This window comes from Chenopodium album, chromosome 10 (genome assembly GCF_948465745.1).
Source record: "Chenopodium album chromosome 10, dcCheAlbu1.1, whole genome shotgun sequence".
NCBI classification, from domain to species: Eukaryota; Viridiplantae; Streptophyta; class Magnoliopsida; order Caryophyllales; family Amaranthaceae; genus Chenopodium; species Chenopodium album.
In genome coordinates this window covers 63,216,605-63,239,575 of record NC_137843.1, presented here as the reverse complement: position 1 = coordinate 63,239,575, position 22,971 = coordinate 63,216,605, and the positions used below count along the sequence as shown (strand labels likewise).

Below are 22,971 nucleotides of genomic sequence, written 5' to 3'. Positions count from 1 at the left end.
AACGAGCCGTCCACCAATACTAGATTGGTCGAGTGGTTGAGGAAAACCGCGATCACCACCTTTTCGGACAATCAACCACCGCACGAACCACCACCACCACAAGACACCACCGGCGCCTAGGAGGAGGAGAGAGCCGTGAGAGAGGGGAGTATGAGAGGGGTTGGGTTTCGTGTTTGCTAATTCGGGTTTGATCTAAATGATCAGTAAATTTCTTACTTGCAAACCTAGGCACCTAGTCTATTTATAATCTCATTATAATTAGACTAGGGCACGAAGCCCAATAGCCTCTCAAAGCCCCTATATGGCCAGCCACCTAGAGTGATGAGGCCCATAATGGGCCTCGTCCTCTAATGCTCGATCTAGCCCCTTTGTACGACCTTATAGGATCCGTCCAATTGGGCTTTGGCCTATTTTACTAGTCCAAAGATCGTAAGTACCTCTAGCTATGGCAAAACGACGACCCAAATGTCCGGACTTAATTATCTCCATAATTTGATCCAATTATATATCTAGTAATTGCACACGACGAAGACATAACTCCTTCAAGCAACAACCTTTTCCAAAATAGGTTGAAAAGGAACACAGACTCTGTTCGATCGTCTAGCCATAACTTGTAATGGAAAAATCAATGTTCAGGACAAAAACCATGAAGAGCAAAACACTCATTCTTCTTCCAAGGAAGACAACTGGACCCTATCCAAAAGACGAACCAAAAGGCAGATAAAATTCGTTCCGTATTTATACTAACCTAAAAGAAATCCTAAATAAAAACACAAAAATCCTATACATAATACCCTATAATTTCACTATAGAACTCAACAACCGCACAAATAGCAAGCTACAATATGAAGCAGCCACTTTTCTCTGAAGACCCATGTACAACCTAGATTTTCCAGGTCTACATCAATAGAGTAACTTACCTACAAACTACTTCAATATCCCTTCACAAGGAATGAGAAAAGAACAAACAATCAATCACCAAGACCATTTCTTTTACCAATTCCATGAATACTATAATGAGCTGAAAGCATATAAAATTACACACCAAATACCATACACGCTGTACAAAAGCAGCATCACAGGTAAAAAAGATGCATAAAACAATGTAATGATTGCGTCTAACCAAGACCAAGAAAATCAGAACAAAACAACATAGCATAAAAAAGAAACTCCAAAGCCACAGAACAACTTCTAAGGAACGGGAATTACCTTGAAAAGTCTTCCAAACACACCAGAACAGACCAAGGTCCAGCAACAGAAGCACAAACAATTCTATCAATGACAGGCTAAAGTCGTATCACCTAATCAAAAGTAATTACCTAAGTCCTCTAATTAAAGTAGATAGGGAAGTAGGGTCGAATCCACAGGGAAACTAGTCTTTCTATTCCTAATTAATTAATAGCAATCTAAATTATTAGTAACAATTTGTTGTGATTTAAAGATTATACTACGAAGAATATAAGTAGGGAGAATAAAATAAGAGGAATCAATGAATTAAAGACCTAGGGCATAGGTTCACCAATAAATAATATTCCAGGGTAAAACATAATAACCAATCATTAATGCATCAATTAACCAGATAATAAAGGGCTTTCGCTACGTATTACAATCACAGAATTAATCTACCGGTATTAAATCTCATCTCTCGAATCTCGACTTAACCATTTATAGATTAACCTGCCTATTGAAACTAGACCTAAACATCAATTCTCATCTCTCGAATCTCGAATCAATATTGTCAAACTCATGCATAAAAGATCAGGCCTAATCTAGTCACAGAGCATTAAATCAATCAATAGGAAATTAATATAGCATTGATAATTAACAACAATAAATTACCCCTTCATATTATTTATGGATCCCCATAAACCCTAGAAAAAGAACTACTCACACATAATTAAATCTAAACTAATCAAAGCAATAAAATAAAACATGATAGAAGGAATAAAATAAATAACTGAGATTAAGAGAAAAGAAATCGTTACCAAAGTAATCAGAATAAAGAGTTGAGTAAAGAACAAAGTATAAAGTGTAGAGACAAAATAAGCTTAAGTAGAGAGAGAAAGTCTAAGAGAAAGAATTACAAAAGTAAAGAGAGAAATAAGGAAGTGTCAAAAAAAGAATCCTAAACTTGCTTAACGAAAACATATTTATAATAAGCAAGAATCCTAAACTAAAACAAACTAAACGATGCTTAAAAGATCTATCAGAGACACGCGCCCGACCGGGCGCCACACCGCCCGACCGGGCGCGCCTTTTTGATCGGGCGAAGGGCTGCTGCGATATAAGTCTTCTTTGCCCGATCGGGCGCGCCATCGGGCGGACCATCGGGCGGACACCCTTGGGCCGCTTGGACTCCTCGTTTAGGCTCGTAACTTGGCCCAAACCAAATATCCTCTTTGGGGCTTTAATCATTCGGTCCAAATGTCTCGTCTTCACACAAATCGAGCCCTTATTCACCGGTTTGGTTACTCTAACCAATCTTGGGCTACGAAAGATGGTCGTGCTCCTCCAATGCTCGTAGTTGCTCCATAAAATCCCGGGAAAGTACTCCAAAGGTGAAATTCCCTACAAAACTCAACCAAAACTACAAAAACACTAGAAAACACATATTAGTAATAAAAGTGGCTCTAAAGAGCCAAAAACACTACTAATAATGACCAAGGGACGGGGGTAAAATACTACATACACTAGACATATCAAAATCCCCCAAGCCAAACCTTTGCTTGTCCCTAAGCAAAGAGCTCATCAATGAACATATAAAACATGCCTCACCCCAATAATCAAATCAAGCACATACGATTCAAGGCAAATCTAATGAGCATGCTTCAATATCAATCAATCTCATTCATCCAATCACTCTTCCTCCCCAACAATTGTCAAATAGAGCAAACCACACGAGCATATAGAATTCAAGACTAGTGCTCACACACTCAACTCTCATTTATGTGGCGAGTAAAAGATGTACTCGATCGCTCTCCAACCACCCTTTTATGTGAACAATGCCCTTCCAAACTCACACACTCGTGTGTTTAAAAAGATAAGCACTCAACCTAATAGTCGACTCGGAATATGTCAATTCATAATTTGCATTGATAAACAACACTTTCACATCTACACAACTCTATGCACAAGGTCAGAAGGTCTTTAAAGCTTGTAATGTAAGGCTAGGGTAAAGGGTAGGAAATATTTGGGAACATGTGAGAGAAAAGCCATGCTTAAAGGGAGCCAAATCCTAATAAAACCAATGATCAAAATAAATAATGATCAACATCTCCAACATAACTAACTCCAACAAGAATCCACCAAATACTACTCCAAACAACATAAACAATCCCAACACTTACAATTTCACTCATAAAAATATGACAATGTAGAACTTGAGTGAACAAACAAACTTTGAACTCATTCTTTTTTTCAAACTTGATACTTTTTTTCTTTGAATTTTTCTTGGGCAACTTTCATATAGATAATTTGAACATATAACAATTTTTACTTTTGCTTTTTTTTTTTTTCTTTTTATTCGACATTGGAAATTTCAACTTTGAAACACAAATTCTTATTTTTTTCCAATCACAAAAATCAAAGAACAAATTACTCTTCTTATACCTCCACATTATGCAAATAATGTGCACACTACAACTCCCTCACCTCACTAACTATAGCTCCCCCAAGCCAAGCTTGGGACTAGTAACCAATGGGGCTAAAAAGGCTTGTAATGTGGCTAAATAAACAATAAAAGGGCACAAGCAACAACATGGGTAGCAAGAAGGGAACAAATGTATCAAATATCGTCTGAAGGCTACCTAAAAGAATGAACGCCTTCGTCCTCCTCATGTGCATAATAGGTGAGTCATGAAATACTACTCATAGTTGCAAACCAATACTCAAATTCATTGACATACCAGGAACTAAACACACATTCCTAACCAAATCAACTAGTCAAGCACTATATTCACAAGTAGTTGGACAAAATTGACGCATGTTTAGGCATCCAAGCAATTAAACTTCAAATCATGACCAACAAGTCCACAATGCTTATCATCAATAACCAAGAATCAAAACAAATTTTCTCAAGTATGGGGCATAGAGAAGCATGATTTACAATTCATTGGAACGTATTTTTGGATTTTTTAATTTTTCAATTTTTTTGTATTTTTCTTACAGGAAAGCAATAAAACTACACTAGGAAAGCAGTAAAACTACACTAAGCATACCAAGAGAGAGAGTGAAAGATATACCATATGAACACGAGAACCTCCCCCCAAGCTAAATCAGACAATGTCCTCATTGTCTTAAGGGGAAGCAAGTATTCAAGGTGACTACTCTTCATCATCACCACATCAATGTCACCAAAGCCTCAGGATTGAAATGTATCTCTTTGGAACAAAATTGGGCAAGAAAGAAATAAAGTGTTAGTGGAAAAAAGATAAAAATTGAGTCAGGTGCACTAATCTGATCATAACTTTTGATATATAGATGATAATGCAATGATTCTAATTGCATTGGAAATTAGACTTAAAGAGATTTCCAACGATAGGTCACACGCCCAAATCCGATAAGAAACGCAAAAGTTATGGCCTGTCGAAGTTGAGCAGTTTTGCTGATCCGCTCTCGCGCCCGGTCGGCCGCCACACCGCCCGGTAGGGCGGTATAAACCCTTTAAATTCTCTACGTTCTTGCGCCCGGCCGGGCGCCATACCGCCCGGTCGGGCAGTCGAAATGTCCGTACTCGTCAACTCTCGCGCCCGGTCGGGCGGTCCTTCGCCCGGTCGGGCAAAAATTGTCAATTTTTCACCCTTGCTCTCACGCCCGGTCGGGCCCGGGGCAATGTTTGGTACGAGAGACTCCTTCTCTTTTTCCAAATTTGACTAACTCTTTTCCTTCTAACCTGTACAACTCAATAAACTCATTAAACTCTCTCCTCTCTCCTCTCACAAGAAATAGAAAGAAGACTAAAAAAAACAAGAAAAATACGGGTTGCCTCCCGCAAAGCGCTGGTTTATTTAGGTCCCGCACGACCCTCTTACCACATGTCGGGAAGTTAAGCCCCTTGGCCTATCGCCTGGTCGGGTGGTTCTTCACCCGGTTGAGCGATTTTTAAACTACGACTCGGCTTCCTAACACACCCTGTAAGGCGCCAATTCACCCTATTGGGTGGATCCTCATTGGCTTGAACTGGTGGGTCTTTACTTTTGTTCGATTGAGAACCCTTTTTGACCGTTGGTTGCCTCGATTTATCACTTTGTTGAGCTATTACAACACGATCTGGTGGAACTCTCACTATAGGCTTAGTTTCCGCAACTTGTGTACTTATTTCCACCTTCTCATCTTCAAAACCAAGACCTTCACAGTATAAGGCTCTCTCTATTGCGTCCACTTCCTCTATCCATCGGTTAGTTGTACCTGTAGAAGATGCAACACACGATACCGCCTCCAAGGGATCTTTAACAAAAGTCTGGGGCTTATTAGAACAATTACCAACCACATCAATTTTATAACACTTCTCCTCTAGCATGGGGCTTTTAGGGGTATTATTCAAATTAAAAACAATTTTATCATCCCCTACTGATAGTGTCAATTTACCACATTTTACATCAATAATTGCTCCTGCAGTATTAAGGAAGGGTCTACCCAAAATGATTGGGGTTTGCAAATCCTCAGACATATCAAGAACAACAAAATCCACAGGTATATAAAATTTACCTACTCTAACAGGGACGTCTTCTAATATGCCTATGGGGTATTTAGAAGAACGATCGGCCATTTGCAGAGTAATATTAGTAGACTTTAATTTACCCATTTTTAGCTTTAAACACACATATAATGGCATGACACTAACACTAGCGCCCAAATCACACAATGCATTATCAATCATTAAATTGCCAATATGACAAGGGATAGAAAAACTACCGGGATCTTTTAGTTTGGGTGGAGATTTATTTTGTAGTACGGCACTACATTCAGCAGTAAAAGCGACAGTCTCTACCTCACTAATAGACCTTTTCCTAGTCAATATTTCTTTCATGAATTTTGCATATGCAGTTATTTGCGTGATTAATTCTGTAAAGGGAACTGTTACCTGCAAATCCTTCACCATGTCAAGGAACTTACCAAACTGCTTATCCATGGTGGTTTTCAAATGTCGATTTGGGAATGGTAGTTTGATAATTGGTTGTTGCACATCATTATTCCTGTCTTGAGTTACAACCTTCCCTGGAGTTTTACCCTGTAATGTAACATCAGAAATATTAGTACTACCCTTTAGCCCTGCAAGACTAGGATTAATATCCCTTGGTATAAAGGAATCAGGATTAGCAATTTCTGTTGAAACAGGTTCATCTTCTTTGGGCATAGGAGGCCCATCATAGTGTGAACCACTCCTGAGGGTAATTGCAAACGCCTGATCTGTGGGTTGTACTGGTTGCGATGGTAGGGCTCCTGACAGGCTAAAGTCGTATCACCTAATCAAAAGTATTACCTAAATCCTCTAACTAAAGTAGATAGGGAAGTAGGGTCGAATCCACAGGGAAACTGGTCTTTCTACTCCTAAATAATTAATATAGTCTAAATTATTAAAGTAACCAATTTGTTGTTTTTAATGTGAAACTATTCTACGGAGATTAAGTTTAGGGAGAAAGTCAATAATAAGAAGGCCTAGGGTCATAGGTTCACCAATAATTAATATTCCGGGATAAAACATAACAATCAAAAAATCAACATTGCACAAGTAACATGATTAACAGGCTCTCGCAATTTATTAACCAACATAGATCTAACAGGCTCTCGCAATTTACTAGATCTAAGTTCCTATTGAAAATAGCCTCTAATATCAAATTAACATCTGCTCGATTCATCAATTCAATATTGCTAAACATTCACAATCAAATTACATCTGCTCGATTCATAATCTAATTGCAAAGAATTAAAACAATTCAATAAGAAATTATCATGCAAAGTCATTAATCAATAATAATAAATTATCCGTTCATATTAATTATGGATCCCCATAAACCCTAGAATTAAACTACTCAGACATAATTAAAATTAAACTAAACAAAGCAATTAAAGGAGACATGATTAAAGGAAGAAAATAAATAACTGAGATGAAACCAAAAGTTGTAGAGAGAGAAAATAATACTAAGAGTTTAAGAGAAGAGAGAAAGAGAAAAGTTAGAGAGAGAAAGGAAAACTAAACTAAAATTAAAACTAAAGAAAAACTTAAACTAAAAACTAATTAAAAAAAAAACAAAACTAAAACTAAAGCTACTCCACCTCCTCCGTAAAACTACTACTCCTTAAATAGGAAAAACCCAAAATCACCAATCCCACTCAAACTAAAAGTACTATTAAATAATCCAAAGCTAAAGACAAAAAAATACATCCTAAAACAAAACTCAATCCTTCACTAAATTAGTATTAGGGACCGACATTGGCGAAGTAACTGGAGTGAGGCCCAAGGATTGAGCCCACTCGTTGAATCATGCGACATACTCATCCAAGGCCTACGTACTACTCCCTTAAAACAAGTTGGGCTTTGCGTGCATCAAACCCAACCGACCAAAAGCAGCAGTGAGAAATATCCACGCTCGATCGAGCCCGGTCAACTGGAGCTGCAAGCTGGGCTTTGTGGCTTCTTTTGTTGCCCATTTCTTCTCTTATTGGTCCGTAATTTATGTGGGAAATATTGGACCTCTTTATATATCGAGCCCTTAATCACCGGATTAAATTCCTTTAACTCGGTTTTGGGCTTCGTATGAACGGCCATAAATACGATCAAACTCCAATGTCTTTGTAGTGGCTCAATAAGCTCGGGAATTGTCATATTCTTCAAATTCCTACAAAATAATACCAACTCTACAAAAACACTAGAAAACATATATTAGTAATAAAAATAGCTCCATAGAGCCCAAATAAGCACAAAAATGAACGTGGAACGGGGAATAAATATATATATATAATAGACTTATCAAACTCCCCCAAGCCAAACCTTTGCTTGTCCCTAAGCAAAGCAATGAATAAATAAATCAATACTTCACCCCAAATACAATTAAAATCAATAAATATAATTCAAGGTAAATCCGATAAATATGTACCAAAGTCAACCAATCAAATCCATCCAACTACCAATCTTCCCTAACAATTGTCAAATAGAGCAAACCACAAGAGCATATAGAATTCAAGACTAGTGGTCACACACTCAACTCTCATTTATGTGGCGAGTAAAAGATGTACTCGATCGCTCTCCAACCAACCCCTTTAATGTGAACAATGCCCTCCCAAACTCACAACACTCGTGTGTTTAAAAAGACATACACTCAACCTAATAGTCGACTCGGAATATGTCAAGTCATAACTTGCATTGATAAACAACACTTTCACATTTACACAACTCTACGCACAAGGTCAAAAGGTCTTTTAAAGCTTGTAATGTAAGGCTAGGGTGAAAGGGTAGGATAAATTTGGGAATATGTGAGAGAAAAGCTATGCATAAAGGGAGCCATATCCTAATAAACCCATGACCAAAAATAATGGTCATAATCATCTCCAACAAAACTAACTCCAACACAAATCCACCAAAAATACTCCAATCATAAAAAACAATCCCAAAACTTACAATTTCACTCATAAAAATATAATAATAATGAACTAGAGTGAATAACAAACTTTGAACTCAAAACTCAAATATTTACAATGAAACTCAACTTTTTTCCTTCTTTTCATAAACAACCTTCACTTAGACAATTTGAACATCAAACTTTTTTCCTCTTTTTGCTCTTTTTTTTTCATTTTTTTTTCCTTTTTTATTTCTTTGGAAGTTCACTTTCTTTTTTTTATTTTCTCACTTTTATTTTTCTTGAACTTCTCTTTTTTTTTTTTTCTTTTTCATCACACTTTTATTTTTCAAATATATACACAATAAAACTCATCAAAATAAAAATATGATCAAGAACAAATAACTTCTCAAACCCACCCAAATTGTGCAAATAATGTGCACACTACAAACTCCCTCACATCACTCACTAATAGCTCCCCCAAGCCAAGCTTGGGACTAGTAACCAATGGGGCAAACATGGCTTGTAATGTGGCTAAAAACAATAAAAGGGCACAAGCATCAACATGGGTAGCAAGAAGGGAACAAATGTATCTAAATAAATCTGAAGGCTACCTAAAAGAACAAATGCCTTTGTCCTCCACATGTGCATAATAGTGAGTCATGAAACACTACTCATAGTTGCAAACCAATACTCAAATTCATTGATATACCAGGAACTAATCACACATTCCTAACCAAATCAACTAGTCAAGCACTATATTCACAAGTAGTTGGGCAAAATTGACTTATGTTTAGGTTCCAAGGCAATCAAATATCAAATCATGATCGACTAATCCTCAATATTTATCACCAATAACCAAGAATCAAAATAATTTCGAAAAATTTTAATCAAGGGGCACAGGGAAGCATGATTCATAATTCATTGGAATAAAACTAACCTAAGAAAGCAATAAAATCTATACTAAAAAAAAAATAAAAATAAAAGGAGAAAAGAGAGAGTGAAAGATATACCATACAAACACGAGAACCTCCCCCCAAGCTAAATTAGACAATGTCCTCATTGTCTTAAAGGGAAGCTAGTAGTCAAGGTGACTACTCTTCATCATCACCATATCATTGTCACCAAAGCCTCGAGGATTGCAATGCATCTCTTTGGAACAAATTTGGGCAAAAATGAAACAAAGTGTTAGTGGGAAAAAGTCTAAATTTGAGTCAGGTGCACTATTCTGATAATAACTTTTGATCTATAAATCATAATGCAGTGATTCTAATTGCATTGGAAAGTAGACTTGAAGAGCTTTCCAACGATAGGTCACACGCCAAAATCGGATAAGAAACGCAAAAGTTATGGCCTGTCGAAGTTGACGAAGTTTTGCTGATCCGCTCTCGCGCCCGATCGGGCCGAGCTCTGCCCGGTCGGGCCCGATTGCAGTCCAAGGTTAAATGCAGCCTTCTCTAGCTCAAATTCTGCACAAAAACCAACTCCCACAAGCATGAGTTACACTCTCCTTACCTCTCTAAAACAAAAAACAAAAACACACAACAAAAAGAAAAGACTAAAATAAAAAAATAAAAAAAACAATAGAATACGGGTTGCCTCCCGCAAAGCGCTAGTTTATCAAGGTCCCGCTCGACCATACTCTTTCTCTCAATCGGAAGAATTCAATGCCTTGAGTAACTTATCAAACGCTCCTGCAAACATTTCATTAGGCACTAGATAGGGCTTAATAGCAAGCACATTAATCCCTACAAAGAAAAGGTTAGGAGCACATAAAGAGAACTCAAGGTAATAGGAAAAATCAAAAGAAAGAGATGAAAATACACCACAACCTTCTACTTCCTCCGAAAAAAATTTAGAATTTATAAAACGAATATGGAGGTAGTCATTGTCTTTATCATCCAATAATGATTTGAATATTTTACCCTCATGAATAACCTCATCATCAACAAAGGAATTTTCAACCACCGTTTCTACAACTAATGATTTTTCAATCACTAATTCGTCAACCAGTGAATTTTCAACCACAAATTCTATAACGGGTTCTTCATCCTCAATAACATTCGTATTATTATAGTGTGCATAGACTTTTTCATCAAGAGCCTTCCAATAACTTTCATTAGCAACTAATCTTTTTCGAATATGATCATATGTTAATGGAAAGACTCTAAAATCATCAGAAGCACGCACAAAAAACTCACTATAAGGGCATTCAGGATTTTCATGACAAAGACGTTGACAACAACAGTAGTCAGGTGCTGCATAAAAATCATATAATTCTTGTAGTGTAAGCATGGGTATTTTCAACTCATAAGGAATATAAGGGAAAAAAAATATATAATAATTTAGACTCTAATAACAACTAGAAATAAAAATAAAACCGTTTCCCCGGCAACGGCGCCAAATTTTGACAGGCTAAAGTCGTATCACCTAATCAAAAGTATTACCTAAATCCTCTAACTAAAGTAGATAGGGAAGTAGGGTCGAATCCACAGGGAAACTGGTCTTTCTACTCCTAAATAATTAATATAGTCTAAATTATTAAAGTAACCAATTTGTTGTTTTTAATGTGAAACTATTCTACGGAGATTAAGTTTAGGGAGAAAGTCAATAATAAGAAGGCCTAGGGTCATAGGTTCACCAATAATTAATATTCCGGGATAAAACATAACAATCAAAAAATCAACATTGCACAAGTAACATGATTAACAGGCTCTCGCAATTTATTAACCAACATAGATCTAACAGGCTCTCGCAATTTACTAGATCTAAGTTCCTATTGAAAATAGCCTCTAATATCAAATTAACATCTGCTCGATTCATCAATTCAATATTGCTAAACATTCACAATCAAATTACATCTGCTCGATTCATAATCTAATTGCAAAGAATTAAAACAATTCAATAAGAAATTATCATGCAAAGTCATTAATCAATAATAATAAATTATCCGTTCATATTAATTATGGATCCCCATAAACCCTAGAATTAAACTACTCAGACATAATTAAAATTAAACTAAACAAAGCAATTAAAGGAGACATGATTAAAGGAAGAAAATAAATAACTGAGATGAAACCAAAAGTTGTAGAGAGAGAAAATAATACTAAGAGTTTAAGAGAAGAGAGAAAGAGAAAAGTTAGAGAGAGAAAGGAAAACTAAACTAAAATTAAAACTAAAGAAAAACTTAAACTAAAAACTAATTAAAAAAAAAACAAAACTAAAACTAAAGCTACTCCACCTCCTCCGTAAAACTACTACTCCTTAAATAGGAAAAACCCAAAATCACCAATCCCACTCAAACTAAAAGTACTATTAAATAATCCAAAGCTAAAGACAAAAAAATACATCCTAAAACAAAACTCAATCCTTCACTAAATTAGTATTAGGGACCGACATTGGCGAAGTAACTGGAGTGAGGCCCAAGGATTGAGCCCACTCGTTGAATCATGCGACATACTCATCCAAGGCCTACGTACTACTCCCTTAAAACAAGTTGGGCTTTGCGTGCATCAAACCCAACCGACCAAAAGCAGCAGTGAGAAATATCCACGCTCGATCGAGCCCGGTCAACTGGAGCTGCAAGCTGGGCTTTGTGGCTTCTTTTGTTGCCCATTTCTTCTCTTATTGGTCCGTAATTTATGTGGGAAATATTGGACCTCTTTATATATCGAGCCCTTAATCACCGGATTAAATTCCTTTAACTCGGTTTTGGGCTTCGTATGAACGGCCATAAATACGATCAAACTCCAATGTCTTTGTAGTGGCTCAATAAGCTCGGGAATTGTCATATTCTTCAAATTCCTACAAAATAATACCAACTCTACAAAAACACTAGAAAACATATATTAGTAATAAAAATAGCTCCATAGAGCCCAAATAAGCACAAAAATGAACGTGGAACGGGGAATAAATATATATATATAATAGACTTATCAGCTCCTTGTGGGCGAACTTGAAGAGCAGCGGCTAACTGTGCAATTTGAGTATCTATGACTTTATTGTGGCCTACAATCGAGTCAATTTGTGAGTCTCTACTCTCCATATGCTTTTGCGTACTAGTTAACATCGCTCTAATTTCTGATAAAGCTGGGTCAGAAGGTGGTGGAGGAGTTTGTGGTTGGTTTTTCTGGCCAGCATTGGGATGGTAATATTTCTGCTGAGGTGGTGGTGCTGGTTGTTGTGGAGGTGGAGGTGTGGGATTTTGCACATTACTGCTCCTGTAGGAAAGATAAGGATGGTTCCGATACCCGGGAGTATAGGTGTTGGAGTATGGGTTATTTTGCTTGATGGACTGAAAAGCGTTAACCTGCTCCATGGAACTCCTACACTCATGTTCCCAATGACCTACAATTCCACAATTTTCACAGAAAGCATCATTAGCATTATTATCAATTGCAGAAACATTAGTTATTTTAGAATTAGCAGTAGTAAGGTTATCCAATTTCTGACAAATAGAGGTTAATTGAGATTGCAAAAAGGATACAGAATCGACGTGGTGTTTTCCCTTGTTTGCAAAACCTCTAGGATTCCCATATTGGGAATTATGGATCGCCATATCTTCAATAACCTGACATGCATCATCAACATTGAGGTTCATAAACCTCCCATTAGCTGCAGAATCCAAAATTACTCTAGAAGAATTTCCGATCCCATTGTAGAAAGCTTGTATCAACTGCCACTGTGCTAAGTTATGATGAGGGCACTCTCTCTGCAGGTCTTTGAATCTCTCCCAAGCTTCATATAGTGACTCATCTGGCTCTTGGGCGAAATTTTGAATTGCGCTTCTCAATAGAGTTGTTTTCTCTGCAGGGTAATACTTGTTATAAAAATTCAAAACAAGAGTCTCCCAATTAGTAATGCCAAGTGCAGTTCTATTTAAACCATTAAACCGCAGTTTAGCTTTTCCACATAAAGAGAAAGGAAAGAGAATCTCCCTTATTTGGTCTTGCATGACCCCAGCCTGCCTTATAGTGTTACAATATTGACAGTAGTCAGCAATGTGTAGATTTGGGTCTTTACCCTTAGCTCCACTAAATTGCTTCCTTTCTATCATCGTGATGAACTGGGGCTTGATCTCGAATTGAACTCCCTCGAGATCTGGCGTAGGAGAAAGGTGGGGAAAATGCGCCAAAGATGGCTGAGAATAGTCGCTGAGCTTTTTAGATGGATTTTCTCCCATCTCTAATTCTGATTCTGAAGAAGTGTCTGGATCACTAGAATCAGATGAAGGGTCTCTAGGAATTTCACCACCAGAACTCGCCAGTATTTGCTTGTATAAATTCTTTTGCCTATGGAAAGAGCGCTCGATCTCATGATCGAATGGAATGTAGCCTGATCTGGAACACCTGGGCATAAACAAAGAACTAAACAACAAATATGAGAACTGTCCCAAAGAACTTATGTTCTCCGGGACGAAGGAAAATAATCTAGACTACAAAAACAATTAGAAATAAAAAATATAACCGTTTCCCCGGCAACGGCGCCAAATTTTGACAGGCTAAAGTCGTATCACCTAATCAAAAGTAATTACCTAAGTCCTCTAACTAAAGTAGATAGGGAAGTAGGGTCGAATCCACAGGGAAACTAGTCTTTCTATTCCTAATTAATTAATAGCAATCTAAATTATTAGTAACAATTTGTTGTGATTTAAAGATTATACTACGAAGAATATAAGTAGGGAGAATAAAATAAGAGGAATCAATGAATTAAAGACCTAGGGCATAGGTTCACCAATAAATAATATTCCAGGGTAAAACATAATAACCAATCATTAATGCATCAATTAACCAGATAATAAAGGGCTTTCGCTACGTATTACAATCACAGAATTAATCTACCGGTATTAAATCTCATCTCCCGAATCTCGACTTAACCATTTATAGATTAACCTGCCTATTGAAACTAGACCTAAACATCAATTCTCATCTCTCGAATCTCGAATCAATATTGTCAAACTCATGCATAAAAGATCAGGCCTAATCTAGTCACAGAGCATTAAATCAATCAATAGGAAATTAATATAGCATTGATAATTAACAACAATAAATTACCCCTTCATATTATTTATGGATCCCCATAAACCCTAGAAAAAGAACTACTCACACATAATTAAATCTAAACTAATCAAAGCAATAAAATAAAACATGATAGAAGGAATAAAATAAATAACTGAGATTAAGAGAAAAGAAATCGTTACCAAAGTAATCAGAATAAAGAGTTAAGTAAAGAACAAAGTATAAAGTGTAGAGAGAGAAAATAAGCTTAAGTAGAGAGAGAAAGTCTAAGAGAAAGAATTACAAAAGTAAAGAGAGAAATAAGGAAGTGTCAAAAAAAGAATCCTAAACTTGCTTAACGAAAACATATTTATAATAAGCAAGAATCCTAAACTAAAACAAACTAAACGATGCTTAAAAGATCTATCAGAGACACCCGCCCGACCAGGCGCGCCTTTTTGATCGGGCGAAGGGCTGCTGCGATATAAGTCTTCTTTGCCCGATCGGGCGCGCCATCGGGCGGACCATCGGGCGAACCATCGGGCGGACCATCGGGCGGACACCCTTGGGCCGCTTGGACTCCTCGTTTAGGCTCGTAACTTGGCCCAAACCAAATATCCTCTTTGGGGCTTTAATCATTCGGTCCAAATGCCTCGTCTTCACACAAGTCGAGCCCTTATTCACCGGTTTGATTACTCTAACCAATCTTAGGCTACGAAAGATGGCCGTGCTCCTCCAATGCTCGTAGTTGCTCCATAAAATCCCGGGAAAGTACTCCAAAGGTGCAATTCCCTACAAAACTCAACCAAAACTACGAAAACACTAGAAAACACATATTAGTAATAAAAGTGGCTCTAAAGAGCCAAAAACACTACTAATAATGACCAAGGGATGGGGGTAAAATACTACATAAACTAGACATATCAATCAACAATCCTGTAACCCCACAAAAAGCAAAAATAAGAACATTTAAAGTCAACCAATAACCAGTTGATATGCCACCTGTTTTAAAAACCCAAATCCACACTTCATTTGTTACCACTCCAAATAACACAACAGTTTTTAAATCAATACCACATGCCAATCCAGTGCCATAAGGATGAAAGCACCAATGACACTGGAAAACGCATTGCAACTCTATGTAATTAGCTATTCTGAATTTAAGGTTCAATTTGGCAGCAAATCCGAAATACAATCCATATACACATATTGAGATTCTATAAAGTTCAATTTGTCAGTAGATCCGAAATACAATCCGCATACACATATATAAAATGCACAGCAGGTAATATAATGTCAAGCCAACAAAGAACAACCTCCGAAAGAAAGACTTCAGCACAGGAAACTAAGGTCACCCACATCCAAAAAAAGGTAATCCAGCTAAACTATATATAGACCATGGCGAAACAGTCCACCGCAATTGATAAACCCCAGAAACCAAGTACAACAAAGTCATCCCCAAGTCTTTTTTTAATTCCTGTAACAGGACACTGAAGTAGTGCCCAAGTAAGGCAGTCCATTCCTAGAAAAGCCAAACACTAATTCTAGTCCTAAGCTAACATACAACCGAAACAAAGCTTCCTAAGCTAACATGCAACCGAAACAAAGCCTCCTAAGCTAACATGCAACCGAAACAAAGCTGAGAGCCAACAATTTCCACAAAAAAAGAGAAAAAAAACCATACCAGTCACTCTTGAACAGCATGCCAAACCAAACATTTCCCCTCCAAACCTCATCATTCAGACCAACAACACGAAAACCCAACCAGCAAAAGAGAAGACCCAAAGCTAACACCACAGCGTACAACCAAACGAACCTCAGAAAGCAATTCCTACAAGAAACAAGGACACCTTAGCTGGCAACCAAAGAAGTATATGAAGACTAGCTGTCTCCTCTGCTACAAATGGCAAGCAAATGCACATAGCTAAGGAAGGGAAAATCCGGCAATTCATTAAATGCAAGGGTGTCTTTGTAATAGCACCACATGGAACTGTTCATTAGAACAGTATTTTCTTTTGCATGTTTTATAAGGTCTATAGATTATTTCCTCTACTATCTATCTTTCACAATTTTTTAATACTCGAACTACCCCCCACTAACCTCTTGTCTGTAAGTCAATTGAATTGCCTAAAACTACCCCCCCCCCCAACTAACCTCTTGTTTGTAAGTGAATTGAATTGCCTAAAACTATGTGGCGATTAAAGTGTAACACTTATTAAAATACGGAGGGAGTATAAACATTGATATCTTTATCAATAATGCTATTGAATTCCTACCCAAAATCATCTGGGAATAAATGGTGTGATCCTCGTAAATAATTTTCAGTAGATTTTTTTGGTAAATAATTAGATGAACAAACAATTAAAACGAAGTGGTTAATATTTACTCCGTAACAGGCTAAGTACACCACTAATTGTTTATTTATTGTTACAACCCTGCTGATGTGAGATAAGTTTCTTTTAGTCAAGTATACCACTAATTAAACAAAGACGCTTTGTCAAAAAAATTTAAACAAAAACACTAGCTGATAAGATGCCCAAGACTGAAAGCATATTAGCTTTAAACTCCTGTAATAGAGTCACCTTAGTCTGATCATAGATTCATAGTTACTAGTTTTTATACTGAGCAAATAGTTGTATGAATCTTTCTTGACCAATTTCCTAGGCTTTAGTACACATGGATTGGTATCGTATCGGCCTAATTCCATTCGGTAACATGAGTGAACGCTTCACTTGAGTTGAAGGTGTTGCAGCTCCATTCATTGTTAAGGGTATACTGACATCCATTGGTTGGCCGAGAACAAACCGTTCTTTTAGGACGCATAGAAATGTCGAGAAAAAAGCTCTTATGCAGCAGCCGTACATTGCTGAAGTTTAGGAGGTCGAAGTGAGCTTTGGAGAATAGATTGTTGGAAAAGGGAGAAAATGTAAGCTACTTAATAATTTTCAAACCAAAAAATTAATACTAGGGCCAATATTGATTATGGGTTAGAGGTCTTTTGTAAGCCATTAAGCCTTCTCAACAAAAAAACGAATACTGGCATTTATGGATAACTTATTAAAAGTTTAGTTTTACTCATAACATTTATGGATAACAGTGCAACTGGGCCTTCAGAATCCAGCCTAGTAGCCTACAACCATACCACTTATAATTGTATCTCAATAAGCTCGACAGCAGTACTTTTTTAGTTATTACTCCCTATTACATATTTACATATGCAGGACCTCTACTACCACAATCCAGAGCGCTACAGATACCAATGTTCGAGGATGCTGGAAGAGCAGATTTGAGGAAGCATGCTGATGGCGTTACTCATGGAAAGGACAAGAGCAGAGGTAACAATAGTATAAGTGCTATGCTAACTGCACTGTCCAAAGCGCTAGATGTAACAGTAACAAATTATCTCCACATTGATATTGCAACTTGGAATCAGAGATTGAGGAACCTGCTCCAGCAAGAAACCGGCTTCAGAGGAACCTGATTTAGAGGAGGAGCTAACTTCTATATTTCCACTGAACTAAATGTTTCTCTTGTCCCCAACCTCTAAGAGAAGTTACAGGTATTCATGAGAGAAAAGAGGCACAGTGTTTTAAGATACTTGTTATTCTATATATCAGTAAAATGCTTCAAGCCCCCAGAAGCTACGGAGCACACAATTTATGCTTATGCAACGCTATGTACATCTCAAAATCAAACAGCTACAGATTTTGTTATTAGTATGAGTGTTTTTACACAACCATCAGCAGCAGAAGAATAACTAACACCAAATTTGGTGAATCCTGAAACCACAAAAGCACTCCAGGTTGCAAGCTATACTCAGCCCACTGCTCTGCTCGCCTGTTCTCCTCTATTATTCCCAGAAGACTGCTCCACTAATCTGCAATATATTGACTACATGAGAGGAGATTCTAATTGATGACTTACTACATAAGACAAAACATTGAAGCGAGGTATGTTACTCATAATCAGGTACAATGGACATGATTACTAGTCCAAGTGGCAGAACTTGACCATATTATGAAATATTTTCAAGATTTGGGTCCAAAATGAAATGTCAAGTACTAGTATTTACACTCAAATTAGAGTATTAATCTAGCACAACCAAAAAATTATCTGCAGAACTTAATAATACCTATGAGATTCAAAACTGGGTCCGTTATAATAGCTTGCTGATGATATCGGGTTATGCTGAACAGAAATAATGCTACGCTCTGTGACTCCAGATGAGATAGGCGATCCCTGGAAGCTTGCAGCTGAACTAGTCCTAGATGAAATTCCTGCAACATACAAGATATCAAACGATCTTTCAGCTGATTGTTAAGTATACACTTCTAGTCATGGGATCTGGCTAGCTCTAAATTTCATTTGCCCAAAGATCATTGAATTCATAGTAAAACAAATGAACATACAAAACTAACATTTCAACCAAATTTGGAACAGCTTATAACATAATCTCAAAGAATTGAATTCAGATTATCCAACGAAAGAAAAAGGATGATTTTGAAGAAAAAAGATGATTTAGAAACTCCAACTCTAACAAACAGAAATACCTTCTGCAACTATACCAATAGAAGCCGACAGTTTGATGTATACAAATCCGAAAATGTATTAAATAAACAAGGAATGGAATTAAATCAACATCTTGAAGCCCATTCTCTTCCAAATAGCAGAGGGATCTCAAGCAGAACAGATACTTTTTTAACCTTCAACTAAAAATCTAAAATATAAGGAAAAGAACCTTAATTCTCAAGCTTCTTCAATATTATAAGTCAAAAAAGAGCCTAAAGCATGAAACTGTGATCTTAATGTATGGTGTATACGAAGTGAGAATTATTAGAACAGAAAACCTTTTTTTTACAAATATTACAAGTGCATTGAGTATTTATATGATCGCTAAAGAAGCAACATGAAGAATTTAATCAGACCAAAAAATATCTAATGATATAGGAGACAAAATCCACTCATTCTGCTTTGCACGAAAACCAACCGATAGATCTTTCATTAGATTTTCAAGGAACAAACTTTGGGGAGCAAAAATTTACAGAAACAGAACACGGGTAGAAATTTACCTTGCAAAAGCACAACTAGGCAGAACAAAACAGTAAGAAGAGTAGCAAATAGCTGGTTTTTTGGGGAAGAAACCCTTGCTTCTCTCGTCTTCTTCAATGCTTTCATTCGCTCAACCCTTGCACGCTTAAGCCTAGCAAGTTCATGAAGTTCCCTAATCAGCTTCTGATCAGCTGAATCCAATGACAAACCTCTAGGCGGTCGTGGGGGTTTCGGGGGTTTCTTAGCACTTATCGCCTTTGGTCTCTCCTTAACCACCTTCCTCTCCGGTACTTCCACATTCCTTTCATCTATTACCATTAATTTCACACTCTCCGTGTCTTCCCCGCCACAACTCGTAGCAATCGAAGGCGATAACCTCTCTTCAAACTTAATCCCTCCATTACCACTACCCTCAAAATACAATGGTTTCATGTTATTGTTCTCAATTTCTTCACCCCCACTATAATCTAGGCTATCACAAGCTCCCCCCATTTCAAGATCAGCATCAAAATACCCGTCTTTTGAAGTAACATCCTCCATCATAATAATATAAACTTCCAATAACTTATCTCAACCGCAATACAACAGAACTCATTTCCTTACAATTTCCTAATATTTACACACTACCCACAAAATTTCTTCAATTAATTATATATTTTACACAAGATCCAACCCTAATTTCCGTTCCCTCAAATTAAATTTTTGACTCAAATGTTGGAAGCAACCCTGCAATTTGAAGCAAACGTTTAAAATTTAAGACACCCAGAAAATTGAACAACTATATATTATCCTAAAAAATTCAATGTGAACAATTAATAAGCAAAGTATAAAGAATTAATCACATTCTCAATGCTATAAAGAGCAGCAAAGTATCAAATTAATCTAAAAAATTGAATTAGCGTATAGATTCTAAGAATACCTTTTGTGGGGAGCGAAGAAACTGCAGATCCGAAGCTGGCAGTAGCAGCAGAAAACGAGGATAATTAAAGAATTTAAACAAAAGAAAAATGAAAAAGAAATAACTTGGATCCTTCGTGAATTAGTGAGAAAATTAGAGAGAGAAAAAAGGGGAAAAATGTAAGAGGATAAGTTTGAATTTGAGAATGGAAACCCAGAATTTAAAAAAGTATATACTGTAAAAGAAACTGAGTCTATGTTGTGAGTCACAGCTTTAATAAAAAAAAAACTATTTATAATAAAAAAAAAATGATAAAAATGAGGGTCAATTTATTGAAAGTAACCTAATTAAAGAGGGAAACCCGGGATTGTCACCGACACCTTATTACAAAGTACAAACCCATTTTATCATCAACTACCAAATGCTTAATTAAGACATTAGAATTGTCTTTCTATCCATTGAAATTAAGGAATACTAATTTGGATTTAAGTGTTTGTTCAACTGGGTGGGCAAATTTGATTAGGTATTCTATGAAGGGTTCGGGTCAAGTCTAGGTCAATGAACCAAATTTGTTTGTTCGTGGTTGTCTTGTTATGACTCGAATGTTTGGCATAAACATTACGGAGTATTTGAGATTGAATAAGGACATAATTTTTTAGTAGAATACGTAGTTTTGATTCTTTTGAATATGTCTAGTTAGGTTTTTTTAGTTAAGTTGGTTGAAAAAACAACTAATAAGCTAATTAAATAATGTTTGGTTTTCTATTAAAAAAAAAATGTTTGTTTTTTACAAATGCTTTTTAGCCAAATATTTTCACCATTTTAGCTTTTTTCAGCTTGCAGTAAACTCAACCAAAGTAATTAAGTAACAAATTTGTTAACGTTCTTTTTTTATTATTATTAATTGTGTATGTGTTAGAAAGCTAATTTATAAGAGTAGCTTTAGGCTAGAGGTATAAAAGTAGGCATGAAAGTAGTAGGTTAGTGACGAGTCTTTTTAAGACGTTTGGCTGTTTATATAATTAGAAAAACATGAAATTTGGCTGTTTTAAATAGATCGGATTAGTATCAATAATTTATAACTCATTAATTAATTGGCACAAACATAAATTTGACAAGATAAAACCCAACCCAAATAAAAGCTCTACTATAAGCTTTGGTAGTTGCTTTTTCATAATTTAAATCATGGTTTTGCCGGTAGTTCATTTTGTGTATTAATAGTCAACATCTACAATGACAAATAACAAATTCAAAGGATCAGTTCATGCTTGTGTCCTTTACAGCTAAATTAAAATTAGTCACATAATAAATTATAGAAAAAACCAATGTGCCTTTTAATTTTATTTTTAGGAAGACTTTTAAAGTAGTGCTTTGTACTCCTATTAAATTATCTCGCCAAGAATTCACATAATTTATATACTGCGTATATTATAATCAGTAGACTTGATTTTATACCAAGTGAGCAATTAGTTTATACTTATAAGCTACCTAGCCAACTGCCAATTTCGATTTATAACTAGAATAGGTTGGCCCATAACCGTCATCATTCATCACCACTTAGCTCAAAGTACTCCGTATAATATTGAAATTAATAGGAGTAATAGTATTTTCAGTCTATTTAATTAAAGTCAATAAACAATTAAACAATGGGACTTTTTTTTTTTTTTGACGTTGTCACACCGTGATATCAAGTATTCCACACAATATCAACCTCTTATTTCAAGCTATTTTGAAATCGCCTAAATATACATTCGGAATATAATACTACGTAGATTCATTTGAATTTACATTTATATACTACTCAATTAATATTTAATAATAAGTAGGTATGTAAAACCATTTTTGAGTTCAAGAGCATTGCATCAAGTGAGCATATAGTAATACTAATAGACTATTACAAGAAGACATTCTAAGTTACCTTTGAAATTTTATAAGATAACCCTAAAAATAATACTTTGTAATTGTATGAAGTAAAACATTTGAAGTCTGTCTCACATATATGGCTTCAAATGTTTAAGGCTTCACATACTTTACTTCCTAAGAGTACGTGGATAAGTATTTTTAAGGATAAGTTGGTCACTTCACGTATATAATATACAATTATTGTTAAGTTCTTATTAATGTTGTCCTACGTATATTATACACTTATACCAAAATAAATCAAAAGTTTTAAAAAGTTAATAATTCTTTTGAGAATGATTGACAATATAACTCTAACAAATAGCACATAAAGTAAGCTGCAAAGACTCAAAAAGAAAGTCGACAATTGAGTTTTGAATGACCCACAAGCAAATACTCGTAATAAAGATTCATCCTGTTTGTTTGCTTTACCTTCTAATAACTTCTTTTTTTTTTTTGGCACTAGCTTCTTTGAAATTTTATTAGTTTAGTGTTTTGGTGATGTTAGCCCAACTACCCAATATTATCATTATACTTGTACTATCTTTGATGCAAATGTTAAGATAGATAATGT

General features: G+C 36.0%; 1 protein-coding gene and 1 non-coding gene across 2 annotated transcripts; one reads left to right on the top strand and one right to left on the bottom strand.

The window, feature by feature from the left end:
* The first annotated feature begins 13,243 nt into the window (after nt 1-13,243).
* Nucleotides 13,244-13,350, top strand: LOC145565839 (small nucleolar RNA R71). Its single transcript, XR_014095208.1, has one exon. It is a non-coding gene; the product is annotated as a small nucleolar RNA R71 (small nucleolar RNA).
* A 4,879-nt stretch (nt 13,351-18,229) lies between these two features.
* Nucleotides 18,230-20,765, bottom strand: LOC145562893 (uncharacterized). The gene is made up of 4 exons (XM_081623316.1): nt 20,520-20,765; nt 19,621-20,326; nt 18,684-18,828; nt 18,230-18,428 (listed from the first exon to the last, which is right to left on the bottom strand). The coding sequence occupies exons 2-4, from the start codon at nt 20,141-20,143 to the stop codon at nt 18,368-18,370; spliced, it is 729 nt and encodes a 242-aa protein (XP_081479442.1). The 5' UTR covers nt 20,144-20,326; nt 20,520-20,765; the 3' UTR covers nt 18,230-18,367.
* Between the last annotated feature and the right edge of the window lie 2,206 nt (nt 20,766-22,971).